Source organism: Chenopodium quinoa, unplaced genomic scaffold (assembly GCF_001683475.1).
Source record: "Chenopodium quinoa cultivar QQ74 unplaced genomic scaffold, ASM168347v1, whole genome shotgun sequence".
Taxonomy (NCBI): Eukaryota; Viridiplantae; Streptophyta; class Magnoliopsida; order Caryophyllales; family Amaranthaceae; genus Chenopodium; species Chenopodium quinoa.
Window position 1 is genome coordinate 19155404 of NW_018742204.1, and position 13791 is coordinate 19169194.

The 13791-nt window shown below is 34.9% G+C and overlaps 2 protein-coding genes and 2 pseudogenes across 5 annotated transcripts; all 4 read left to right on the top strand.

Moving 5' to 3' along the window:
* Positions 1-674: 674 nt before the first annotated feature.
* Positions 675-8610, top strand: LOC110721431 (translin-associated protein X-like). Of its 4 annotated transcripts, XM_021900587.1 has the most exons (8): positions 675-874; positions 1082-1188; positions 5295-5374; positions 5678-5819; positions 5903-6052; positions 6288-6489; positions 6639-6777; positions 8504-8610. In XM_021900587.1, the coding sequence occupies exons 1-7, from the start codon at positions 802-804 to the stop codon at positions 6737-6739; spliced, it is 855 nt and encodes a 284-aa protein (XP_021756279.1). In that variant the 5' UTR covers positions 675-801; the 3' UTR covers positions 6740-6777; positions 8504-8610. The 4 variants fall into 4 exon arrangements, with proteins under 4 accessions (XP_021756279.1, XP_021756269.1, XP_021756285.1 ...); XM_021900577.1 differs by lacking the exon at positions 8504-8610 and having other exon boundaries at positions 676-874; positions 6639-7016; XM_021900593.1 differs by lacking the exon at positions 8504-8610 and having other exon boundaries at positions 725-874; positions 1088-1188; positions 6639-7016.
* On the top strand, positions 7273-8793 carry LOC110721421 (cytosolic sulfotransferase 12-like). Its single transcript, XM_021900566.1, has one exon. The coding sequence runs from the start codon at positions 7597-7599 to the stop codon at positions 8632-8634; it is 1038 nt and encodes a 345-aa protein (XP_021756258.1). The 5' UTR covers positions 7273-7596; the 3' UTR covers positions 8635-8793.
* Positions 8794-10027: 1234 nt separating this feature from the next.
* On the top strand, positions 10028-11036 carry LOC110683194 (annotated as a pseudogene).
* Positions 11037-11523: 487 nt separating this feature from the next.
* On the top strand, positions 11524-13791 carry LOC110721455 (annotated as a pseudogene).

The following is a 13791-nucleotide window of genomic DNA, read 5'->3' on the forward strand; positions in this document are numbered from 1 at the left end:
GATATACTATCTTTCATTCATTAGAAGATTCATGTGTAATTGACGTTTGGATAAAAGTGGTTTTAATTGTAATTTTCCTTTTGCAAATTCTTGTGTAATAAAACTATTCATTAGGGGATACTAAGAATTTTTAAAAGAAAATAAAAATAAAAATAAAGATAGCAATATAGTATGAAAAACACAAGGGGCCAAAGGGGAAGGGGAGAAAGACCTCTTAGAGTAGTGGCCCAGAGGTCGCCTCGCATTCTTGAGGTGTGAGGTTCAATTCTCATCATGCACAAATCCATCAAATTACGTTTGTAATAATTATAAGTTTGTAATTTATATTTTGAAGCAACAAGTATGGACTTGGAAAATTTGAGCATAGATTAATGCACAATACTAATTACATCAGCCATTAGAAATTGAACTAACACAACCAACACATAGACGGATAGACGCACACCATTGTATGGCAAATATACATAATCTAGTTAATCACATTACGTTGTGCGATTTTTAGTCCAAATTTTTCAACAGTTTTTTATTGACCAAAACGAGAATTGCACGATACCAACACAGTACAACAATCACCTTACAAACAATCCAATAATCATGCAATCACCTCTATTCTAAAGTCTAATACATTTTTCTCTCTTCATAACACTAAACCATCTCAAATTTGTTTTTACCACAAATCAAATGACCAAATTTGTTCATTAGTAGAAAAATTAGCACAAGTTGATTTAAGCAAGAATATGATGAAACAAGTTTTGGTAGCTAGAAAGGCATGTGAAAGAACAAGTACCCATTAACAGACACATGTATGCTGCTACTACAATTCAGAAGCTAGCTCTAATGGCTTCTAAACCCAAGTCTTCTCGCCTCCATAACTGTAAGTTTCTCTCTTTCTCTCTCCTCTATTTCTGTCTCTTCAACTTCTTCATCGAATTTCCCACAATTTCATTTATTAAACCCTAGTTTTCTTCCATAATTTGCGTTGGAATTATCACTCTAAAACCCGAAAGCTTAAACCCTTTTCAATATTTACTGTTTTTCTATTCTGGGTTTTTGTAATTGTCTCTGAAAATTGCTGTAATAGTAGCAGGAGCCAGGTGGGAAAGTGTAGCAAAGAAGCCTAGGATGATGACAACTAACGCTTCTATAAGTGACTCTTTCAGCAAGTATGCTGAATATCTCAATAACCTTGTAAGCTTCCTGGGATTTTTCTCTAAGTTTTTGTTGAAATTGGAGATTTTTTTGGGTGTTGAATGTTTGATGATAGATGTTATCAAGTTATTGAAAGGAACCCTTAATTAATTTAATTGAATCCTGTTGTTGGTAGTGACTTTAATTGAATGTGTGAATAGAGTGCTATTGGATTAGAATAACCTGTTATCCGTAGCGCTTTGGTGTTGAATGTGTGTATGGAACTTTGTAGTTTTCAGGCTTAGCTTGGTGGGTTTTGTAAACCCTCGTTTTTATGTGTCAAAGCACTCAAGGGAGCCCTTAAGTGATTGAATTTGAATGCCCAGTTGTTTGTCATGCTTTGGAGATGGAATCCTTTGAGCTTTAATGGAATGGAAAAAGTTGCCTCACTTCAATGCGGGTTGGAACAGGTTAAGGAGGCTGCATTTGAGAGAGTTGTGTGATTCATTGGTTGGGTCCTTATCGCTGGACAGGAAGACCTTGTTTCGGCGGTTATGTGTAAGAGATGGTTTATGAGTGGGATGTTTGTTGTTCCCCTCTTCTTCTAACTGGAGGTCTATTGATAGTTACAAAGGTCCATGCTGGAGTTTCATGGTAATATTGCATGTATCCTGGCGACAGTGTACAGTGTGTTGCTATGGTTGACAATATTTGGCATGGCGTTGTTGCATTTGACAGTGATGTATTATTGATGTGTGTGGAGCAAGTTGTATTTGGTGAAGGAATTGGTCATTGCTTTATTTGCTACAATTCTCTGCTGTAGTGGAATTTAGGCTCTATTTTTTTTTTTCAGGGGCATTTTGAACATTAATAGGCAGTTGTAAATGCTTGGAAATTATTGTAAGATGTTTAGGATGATAGGATTGCATGTTGTTGAAGTTCTTTTGAGGTTGATGATCCTGCTATCCTCTTATTATTTATCAAGGCATTTAGTGTAGACCTAAACAGATTGAATGAGAGTACCCTGTTATTTGTCACCTTTAGAAATGGAAATCTTCAATATTTAATGGAATTGGGAAAATTTCTGACTTCAAAGTGTGTTTGAAGAAACTGCAATTGGGAGTATTGAATAAGTGACTGATTTAATTGTTATTACTTGACTGGATTAGCTACTAGGAAGCTTTGCGCACTTTGTAAGTAGTACCTGGATGGTAATTTGTAGTGATGCTTTACAAGTAGGACTCTAGGATGAGAAAAATGCGGTACTCTTTTTTGGATAGTGGTTTGTTGATATGGAAATATGTCCAAGATGAAGTATTAGGAAGTCTGCCCGTCTACTGAGATTTTGAAGTTTGTTGATATGATTGATGGAATGGCAAGGGCTGTTTTAGAAGCTTTTTAGGACATAACTAGCAGTTGTGGATTTGTGGAAATTCCAATAATGACATGTGGATAAAATTAGGTCAAACCAAGAATGTCTTCTGTACAGGGTTAAATACTTAAATTTAGTTTACAATATCTCATCTGCGATGCACTCTGTGGAGTTAAATTTATTTGTAAATGAAATTTTTGTTCTAGAGCTGTACATTTTGTTAACTAAAACAGAAGAGTATAGTAATGGTGCCTTACAAATTGTGGCAATAAGGATAAAATATTTTTTCTTAATCAAGAGAGAGAATTGGAAGATTAGACTATCATTACCTTCTGCTGCAGTTGACATGTCAGCATAAGGGGTGCTTTTCGCTGTTACGTGATAACCTATGTTATTTTAGCACGAAAACACAAATCTCTTTGCGTTGTTCAACTTCATTGGGTCATTATTGGAGCTGTAATTTGATTTTTGGAGTTGTATAGTTTAATCAAGTATACTTACAAAAGAAGTTAGCCTGGCACCATTTCGATGAGTATGAGTGACAGGAGAGATAGCATGAAAAGTGCAAGGGTATTGTATATTTGTATTAATTTTTGACCGGTTATGTCAAATAATTGTAATCCTTTGTTTCTAAATGTTACTGAACTTATACAGTAATTTGTTATAGGAAGGGTTTCTTGGATTGGCTATTGGTCCTTGTAGAGTGCATGAATTATACCATGGTACTTTATGAAAATTATGAATTCAGAATATGTAATGGATTGCTGATAACACTTTTCTAGGCTTGTGAGCTCTAATGTTATCCATGTCCTAGCCACACCACTGAATATTAAATTACATTGTAGTACTTTTGGTAATTAGGTGAAGAAGGGGTAAGTATTGACGTAAAACAATGTAAACAGGGACCTACCTACGCTCTTATAGTCATATGTGTACTTCTTTTGAAAGTTTTTAAAAATTTGGCTGGTAGTACTCTTGGCTACTTATCATTTGTTTGGCCGTTGTTATCGTTGATAGTCATTTGTGGATGGATTAATCCCAACAAAAGATAAAAAATCAGAAGGCGGTTGAATGTTTTGCGCACAAACTTTGTACGGTCTTGGTGTCATCCTCCTAAACCCAATAAAAGAAGTAAATATGAACTGTGGAGATAGTTTGGTATGTCATTTCTCCCTATGGCTAACTGGCTATACTTGGAGGCAGGTTCAGGCCAAAGATAAGTTTTGGGTACAATAATATTATTGAGCAGCTTTGATGATTGTTGGAGGGAATAATGGTTAGGATTGTTTGCCAAGAAGAAACTTACCCGATGATCTTGTCTTTACAATGTGTTTTTACATTTTTGTTCAATTAAGAAAATAATGGGAACTTAGATTAACAAAGCAAGAGTTAACCACTGATTGGGCCATTGACTGATTAAAAGTTGGAATAATACCAAACCAGGTCAGGGGTTAATGATATCCAAATTTAGCTTCCTCCTAGCATCCTTTGCTAGCTTATCACTAATCCCGCTGATGTTCACCTGTTGTAGGCTCTTGAGTTTTGATCGTCAGTGAGAATCATGTTGCTGTGATTCAATTGATTACTCTCTTGTAGTCTGAGAGAGTAGTTGCCTGTTAGTCCTTATTTTATTAGAGTGTTTTTGGTTGATTGCATCAAGATACACCAAGTATGGCTGGTCCACAGCTCCACAGTCAGATCCAAATGCCTTTGGGAGTCTGGGGTCCCGGCACATGGCTGCTCAAACAGATGGAAGAGTTAGCCTGAGAGAAAGATGCTTACAAGACTGCAAGATGTGGGGAGTTGGGGGGGGGGGGTGGGGTAATCTAAGGGGTGATAGGGCTGTAAGAGCAAGAACCAAAGCTAGAGAATCATATTAGCCAAGAAATTGAAAGATTATGTTATGATTTTGGAAGACCCATATAAATCTTCTTAACCAATCATCTAGATGGAAGAGGAAATGGGAACATGCCACTGGGGGGAGGCTTTATAGGGGAATTGACTTTTGGCCACTCATCTGTAGACATGCAAGGAAGGAAGGAGTTGGGGGTGGGCAAGTCTTCTCAATTTTCTGGGGATCTGGCAATTCTTCTTGAGATTGGCAAAAAGGGCAAGTCACAAGAGTTATTTTTGCAAAATTTCTAGCTAGGAATGATTGGTGGCCGCTCTCTCATCAGACGGTCAGACCAACGAAGGAGATTTTATGCAGTTGGTAAGGCAGATCATCCCAAATAGCTCTGCATGATGCACTAAGGTATAGAGATTTAAGCTTCTTAGGATCTTTATTTTAGTCTATTCAACCTGCCAAAAATCTATGTTCTCAGTGCTCAACTACACCCCCATTTAGCTTAGCATGAGAAGAGATTCCATCCCTCCGTGCAATGTTGGCCAGAAGTTGGAGCCTTTATAGGCAGGTCAGGTTTTCTCTTCAATCTTCACTATAAAATCTGATGGTCAGATACCGACAGTCGTCTTCTAACATTACCTTAATTCTTCTTAAATGCGGCAGAGCTTTCCAATGCCTCTACTAACCATTCCACTCAAATGTTAGTAAAGGATTCTCTCTTAGTTTGTGCTGGATCTTTTATGTATGGCAATCTTTATGCTGTGTGCATATGTTATAAGTTGGTGTTCTATGAACAAAATTTGAACAATAGACATGGCTTTCTTTACTTGATATTTGGGATTTATTTTAGATTTTGTTTCACGATTTAACATCAAAATGTCGTGAATTGTGAGTGTTGTTTAGGATGATATTTATTCTCAGTTCAATGTTGCTATCATTTCTATGTAGAATGAGAAGAGAGAAAGAGTGGTGAAAGCAAGCCGTGATATCACCATGAACAGCAAAAAAGTTATTTTTCAGGTGCACAGGTAAATTGTTTCACGCTGTACCACAATCTTTAAGGTAGTGATGTTTTGTGTGGAAATACTTTTAGGCAATTTATGTAATCCCTCTAAGCTGTGAACTTTCTACTCTTGATGGTATATTTAAAATTGGCGGTATTGATGAAGACCTGTTGGAATTTGCCACAGTTTATTCTGAGGGGCTTCATTTTACTTTAGCCTTTTCCCGCCTTTTCCCACCTTGTCTATCTCATTCTGCTGTAGTTCTTTATTCGCACTAGATTTTTCTATGGGTGGTTAATGGTGTGGAGCTTTTTTTTTTAACAACAGAATTGGCAAACATAACAAAGATGAAGTACTAGAGAAGGCAGAGAAGGATCTACAAGCTGTGAGGGATCAGCATGTCTCCCGACTTGTGAAAGAATTGAATGGGACTGACTTTTGGAAGCTGAGACGTGCATACTCGCCTGGGGTTTGCACCTATTCCATCCCTCTCTTACGGTATATATTTACTGTACATTTAGGTAATTGATGCTATATAATTTTTTTTTTCAGGTACAAGAATATGTTGAAGCTGCAACATTCTGCAAATTCTGCCGAACTGGAACTCTTCTGAATCTTGATGAGATTAATGCTACTTTCTTACATTTATGTGATTCTTCCATTGAGCCTCTGCAGATTAATATACTTGACTACCTTTTGGGGGTAATTAACATGAAACACAATTCTAGTGTTTTGTAGTTTATGGCACGTGTTAACTACTGATTTATCTTTCAAAGTTATCTGCGTATCATCCACTGTACCATATCAAATATTTATAGTGTCTGATGTTCATATAGAGTAATTTTTTTAAAAAAATTAATAAATTGTGTGGTGTGAGGGTGTTTGAGCTAAAAAACTTGTTTCAATTTCAATGAGTGCTTAATCTATCTGTATGTAGCTTGCAGACTTGACCGGAGAGCTAATGAGGCTGGCTATCAGCCGAATATCAGATGGTGAACTTGACTTTGCTGACAAGATATGCAGATTTGTACGTGATTTACATAGGGAGCTGACCATTATTGTCCCAAATATGGATGAAAGCCATGATATGAAATTCAAAATGGAGACAATGCTTCAAAGTGTGATGAAAATAGAAAATGGTATGCTGGCTAATACTAGCTTGACTTAAATGTGGGTGATTGCAGTCATTTTAGCATCTGAAATGCTATCAGTTTAAAATGAATCATTTCAGGTCAAGTTTGCTTTTATTTCCTCTTCGTTCTTGACATTGAGCTTTTATTTTTTGTAGCTTGCTTCAGTGTACATGTGAGAGGATCAGAGTATATACCAATGCTTGGAGTAAATGACCCTAGCTACACGCTGATGGGAGTCCCGGATATGGAGCTGTAAACTACCGTCAAACTCTCCAGTTTCCCGTTCTGCATACTGTATGTGTCTTGTTCACTCTGGAGTCTTTCTATAATACTCTGGAGATCACTTGATGTTGACTATGCTTGGTAATGGGAAGTGAATTTGTGGTCAGTTTTGTCAATAGTGATCTTTCGCTCTACATGCAAAGTCATTTTAGAAATTACCTCTTATCTGGAGAACAACAGCCCTAACAATTTCATTCACTATGCTGCTTTGTTGAAGTAATTTTACCGGTATGAGGTTAACATATGCCTGATTTGGTTTGTCTGTTTACATTTTAGTTAGGTGAAATGTGAAACTAGATGAAATGAATTGAAAGGCTGACTAATCATTTTAGAAGTAGTCGGGTAGTTACTAAGGTAATTTTTGAACAAATTTTAAAATGTAAGCTTTGCTGAAAGCTAATAAAAGTTTAAGCTGGAGTAGTATGTTCAATTCTTACCTGGATCGGCACAAATTCGTCCATTTAAAGACTCCCTCCATTATATTGTCTGTGGTACTATGATAATAATAATATACTTCATCATCTACATAAGAATTTAAAAGAGATGTACCCACGTTAATACATTATCTTCTACATGGTCAATAACTTATAATAATTTCTTATTAATAAAAAGTAAGTATATACAAAGTATATTTTTTAGAATATTATTTTATGAAGTTGAAATATTAGACATTACTCTTAAAAAAACTCCCTCTCTCTATCAGATATCTTTTTTCACAATTTCACTTCTAGTTGACCAGAAGAAAAAAGAAAAAAAAAGTCAAACCTGTATATGTATATATAAACCATATGATAGGTGTTCAGTTATTCAAAACCAACACCATTGTTATCCATGGAAACCAATCTTTTATCAACCCATCCTCACGATTCTCATGATCCAAAAGAAGCAACCCCATCTTCCAAATTTGCCAAATATTTGCAAGAAGATGACTTAACCCAAGAATGCCAAGCCTTAATCTCCACCTTACCCAAAGAACAAGATTGGGTTATGTCCCATCTTTACCAATACCAAGGGTTTTGGCATCCTATTAGGGAGCTTCAAGGTGTGCTTTCATGCCAACACCATTTCCAAGCTCGCGACACCGATATCATTCTCGCCACCAACCCTAAATGCGGCTCAACATGGCTCAAAGCCTTAGCATATGTTGTCGTAAACCGGAAAATCATTCCCCTAGATGATAACCACTCACTTCTCTCAAAAAACCCTCATGAGTTAGTACCTTGCTTAGAGCTTAGAGTTTATGTTGATCACCAAGTCCCTGACCTCACAGAACTGCCCTCTCCTAGGCTGTTTTCGACACACTTACCCGTCGAGTCGCTACCGTTATCCATCAAGGAAACAAGCTGCAAAGTTGTGTGCCTAGCTAGGGACCCAAAAGATACCTTCATTTCGTTGTGGCACTTTGCAAACAAGTTAAGGCCTCCAAATGATGGTAAGCTCCAACTAGAAGAGGCATTTGACAAATTTTGCAAAGGTGTTAGTTTTTTAGGGCCTTTTTGGGATCATGTATTGAGTTCTTGGAAGTATAGCTTAGATAATCCTAACAAGGTATTTTTCTTGAAATATGAAGACTTAAAAGAGCAACCTAAGTTGTATCTGAAAAAATTGGCTGAGTTTTGGGAATGCCCTTTTTCTTCAGAGGAGGAAAATAATGGGGTTGTTGACGAGATACTTAGTTTGTGTAGCTTTGATAATCTGAGTAATTTGGAGGTGAATAAGATTGGAAAATTGTCTACAGGAGAACATAACGAAGCCTTTTTTCGAAAGGGCGAGGTTGGTGATTGGGCTAACTACTTTACTCAAGAGATGACTGAGAAACTTGACGAGATTTGTTTGAACAAATTTCAGCTTTGTGGTTTGAAGATTTAAATTAGTTGTGTTTTTGTGAGGGAAATTTGTATATGCATCTGGTATGGTGTATCACTTCATCCAAGTATGTACTTTTTTTTATGTGAATGAAATGAAAAACTGGCCTATCATTTTAAAAGTAGTTGCTGAGGTAATTTTTGAATTACTTTTAAAATGTAAGCTTTCCTGAGAGCTAATCAAAGTTTAAGCTATTTTGTGGGGCGGAGGAAGTAGTATATTTAATTTTTGACCAGGGATTATTTAGTTCATCTAAATATTCAAGGCCTTTTCTATTTACCTTATTTTCACTTATTTCTCTGAAATAAGATTGTTTAAATAAGATAACTTTAGAAATAATAAAATTTGTTGAGGGTTACTCAAGTTAAAATTACAAATAAAATAAGTTCAAATAATGTTTAATAAGTTCATTCAAGTAAAACTAAGTGACACACCCTTACTGTTTTATATTTTGTCTGAGGTACAATAATTACAATAATAATACAGAGTAATATTGTACTTCCTCCGTCCCTTAGTTATAATTAAGGGACAAAGGGAGTAATAGTTTATGGTGACGGAATCAATTAAAATGATCCTTTGTTTTCATACGTTTTATTGAAATCACGTCCAAATGCGCAACGATATGATTGTCATTTATTTATAAACTAATGATCATGTTAACCACTTCTTGTAGAAATTATATGAACTAAGAATATTAATCTCTCTTTTTTCTAATTTTTCAAAAATATTTTCTTTGTTTTTAGTGAAGAGGTTATAAAGACTTTTTAATAAGAAATTAAAATAGATGTTATCATCTATTACTTCTATGTGATCAGTAATTCATACTAATTCTGTAAATATAGACGGTAAATAAATTACTTCCTCCGTTTTTTTATTTTTGCAACAGTTTGACTTTTATATTATTCATTTGCTTTACTTTGACTACCGTTGGTGATTTATAACTAAAAACAATATACTCATTCAAAATCTTGTTAGATTTTTTCACAAAAAAAAAAAGTTAGATTATTCTCGATTTATGTTATTTTAATATCAAATGTTTTTAATTTTTACATGTTGGTACTATTTTAGTATCAAATGTTTGTAATTTTTACATATTGATAGTTAAAGCTATTAACGATTGAAATAATACATTGACAAGCGTGAAAAGAGAAATGTCATATATTTTTCAAATGGTACTCTGTATACAGTTGAAATTTATTTCAAAACTATACATTACTCATAAAAGGTTGTTAAATAGTCCCTTTCCCAAATATAATTCTTTTTGTAGCTAGACACTAGTTGTTGTGCAATCAATTTCCTTTTAATATAATATGGTACAATGATTACACAAATAATTGAACACAACTAGTCAATTAACACCAAAATATAAAATATTTTACAAAAAAATCATCACACATACTATGACATAACCAAAGAAGGTCAAGATTTAATCTCCACCTTAACCAAAGAACAAGGATGGATGATCCCATCTTTACCAGTACCAAGGATTTTGGTATCCTAATAATCTGTTTGAAGGTTTGCTTTCATGCCAACACAACTTCCAATCTGGTAACACTGATATAATTCTCATCACTAACCCTAAATGTGGCACAACATGGCTCAAAGCGTTAGCATACGCTGTCGTGAACAGGAAAACCAATCCTTCAAAAGATGATAACCACCCACTTCTCACAAACAACCCCCATGAGTTAATACCTCTCTTAGCGCGGAAGGTCTATGTTGATCACCAAGCCCTTGACCTCACAGAATTGCCCTCTCCTAGGGTGCTTTCGACACATTTTCCTGTCGAATTGCTACCATTATCCATCAAGTAAATGAACCGCAAAGATGGGTGCCTAGCTAGGGCCTAGGGACCCAAAGGACGCCTTCTACTCATTATGGCACTTTTCAAACAAGTTAAGGCCTTAAAATTGTGAAGAGGCATTTGACAAGTTTTGCAAAGGTGTTAGCTTTTGTGGGCCTTTTTGGGATCATGTTTTGAGCTCTTGGAAGTATAGCTTAGACAAGCCTAACAAGTTTATTTATTTTTTCTTCTTGAAATATGAAGAGCTAAAACAGTAAAACACCTAAATTGTGTTTGAAAAAAATTGGCTGACTTTTGGGGTTGCCCTTTTTCTTTAGAGGAGGAAGATGATGGGATTGTTGAAGAAATGCTTGGTTTGTGTAGCTTGATAATTTGAGCAATTACATTTATTTTCAGTAATTTCCTTCTCTTATAAAATATTTATTTCATTTCAGCTCAGCTCAGTTCAGTTGAGTTCAGCTGAGTTCAGTTTATGAGAACAGACCCTTAGTTTTGAACAAGGTTGGGAAATTGACTTCAGGGGAGCATAATAAGTCTTCAATTTTAACTTTTTTCTGTTTTTACTTCCTCCGTTACGAATTACTCGTAACAAAGAGGTATTATTTGTGAGGTATAAAATATTCTTTTGCTACGAGTAATATGTAACGGAGGGAGTATAAACCATTCATTTTTCAATTAAAATATATAATAAAATAAAAATTTATATTATACACCTATAAAGAAGACTAGTTGACTTTAAAGAAGAGTACCATATTCAAGTTGCCGACCTAACTTACCAATTCAAAATTCTTTCGCAAAACTGCGCATGCTTCTGTTATCACGATTTTGTCATTTATTGGATAATTGCCGTTTTTGTGCTTTCACCTATTAATTTGCACTTTCCAAATGTAGGTGAGTACAGATCATTCATTCATATTCATACATTACTATACGCCATTTAATGAATAATTATGGATATTTATTTTCTAATCATTAAAGTCCATTTACCAACTAATCTAAATCTTCTAGTATTATAGTATTTCTTCCATCTTATAATACAATATCTCTTTAGATTTTAACACAGGAATTAAGAAAGTTTTAAATTCCTTAAAACTAATGATTAGAAGTATATATATGCATGTACGGCTAGGGATAGATAAAGAGAAAGAAAAGTAGTTGTGTATAATTGAAGAGATAGAGAGAAAGAGCTGAAAAGGGTAATTCAAAGTGTCTCTTCTTGATAAACATGATATGTATCTCAAAGGAATATTTTTTGTCATTTTGGGTATGTAAGTGGGGCTAATTATGTAAATTGTTCTTAAATTGGCATTCTTTTCCTCTGTCCATTCTACTTCTTCTCTTCATCTGTTCTCCATTCTCTCACCTACTTTAATGAAATTCAATGGAGAAATCAGAATACATGAATATCTTCGATGAAGGTAGAAGTCGAACCTTTCCCTAAAGGGTTAACCAAGCCCTAATTTCTCTATTTTTATTAGGATTTTTCGTTTAATTCGACGGCCGAAAAGGTATGGAGGTTGAAGAAAATAGGGGACGACGAAGATGATGGTGGTTTATGAGCAATACGATGATGGTGGTTTATGGTTGATAATGGTTTAATGGAGTACACTAGTGATTTGGTGAAGGTGAGGGGACGAAAGATTAGAAACAAAAAAGTACAAAAAATAAAATAAAATAAAATATTAAAAAAGTTGTTTTTATTTACCAATATGCCATTTTGAGATACAATGATGTTTATCAATATGAAAAACTGGGGCTTGCTTAGCTGAAAATTGATGTTAAAAAAAATGACAACTCTTCCAAAACAAGGGTAATATTGTCAAAAAGTACAATATTTAAATAGCTAGAAAGATGTATTGTATTTTGGTTTACCTAAAAAGGAAAAGAGACATTATATTATGAGATGGAGCATGGAGGGAATAGTATAGATAGCAACGCTAGGTCGAATAGCACCAAATTTTTAACATAAAAAAACTCAAACTTCTCTATATATAAAGCATATGTTAATAATAGTGTTTAATTATCCAAGGCCAACAATATTTCTCATGGCAACCAATCTATTATCAACCCTTCCAAATGATCCAAAAGATGTAACTCCATCTCCCAAATTGGCCAAATATTTGCAAGAAGATGACATATCCCAAGAATGTCAAGCCTTAATCTCAACCTTACCCAAAGAACAAGGATGGGTTTTATCCCATCTTTACCAATACCAAGGGTTTTGGTATCCTGTTAAGATGCTTCAAGGTGTGCTTTCATGCCAACGCCACTTCCAAGCTCGTGACACCGATATCATCCTTGCCACTAACCCTAAATGTGGCACAACATGGCTCAAAGCCTTAGCATACGCTATCATAAACCGGAAAATCAATCCCCCGGGAGGAGATAACCACCCACTTCACTCAAACAACCCCCATGAGTTAGTACCTTATTTAGAGCTTAAGCTTTATGCTGATCACCAAGTCCCTGACCTCACAAAACTACCCTCTCCTAGGCTGTTTTCAACACACTTACCCATTGACTCGCTACCGTTATCCATCAAGGAAACCGGCTGCAAAGTTGTATACTTAGCTAGAGACCCAAAGGATGCATTCATCTCATTTTGGCACTTTATGAACAAGCCAAGGCCTCAAAATAGTAAAATCACACTAGAAGAAGCGTTTGACAAGTTTTACAAAGGTGTTAATATTTGTGGGCCTTTTTGGGGTCATCTTTTGAACGCTTGGAAGTATAGCTTAGACAATCCTAACAAGGTTTTTTTCTTGAAATATGAAGAGCTAAAAGAACAACCTAAGTTGTATTTGAAAAAATTGGCTGAATTTTGGGGGTGTCCTTTTTCTTTAGAGGAGGAAAATAATGGGGTTATTATTGAAGAAATACTTGGTTTGTGTAGCTTTGATATTTGAGCAATTTGGAGGTAAACAAGAATGGAAAATTGTCTACAGGGGTGCATAATAATTTCTTTTTTCGAAAGGGCGAAGTTTGGTGATTGGGCTAATTACTTCACTGTGGAGATGATTGAGAAATTTGATGAAATTTTTGCAAGAAAATTTCATCAAAGTGGTTTAAAATTTTAAATTATTTTTTAATTGTATTTCTTTGAGGAATTTACGCATTGGGTATGGTGTATCATGTCATCCACATAATTACTTCATTACATAATTTCAAAATTCTATATAGATAATTATGTTGTATTGTCTTATAAAAAAAATAAATAATAAAAAAAAAGATTATTATTTGGAATTTTAATTCGAGATCACCGTGTACGTTGTTAGTAGGAGTTCTAGAGATGTAACATATGTCTTCCGTTCTTTTTTACTTGACCCGCTTTGACTTTTACACTATTCACCACCTCT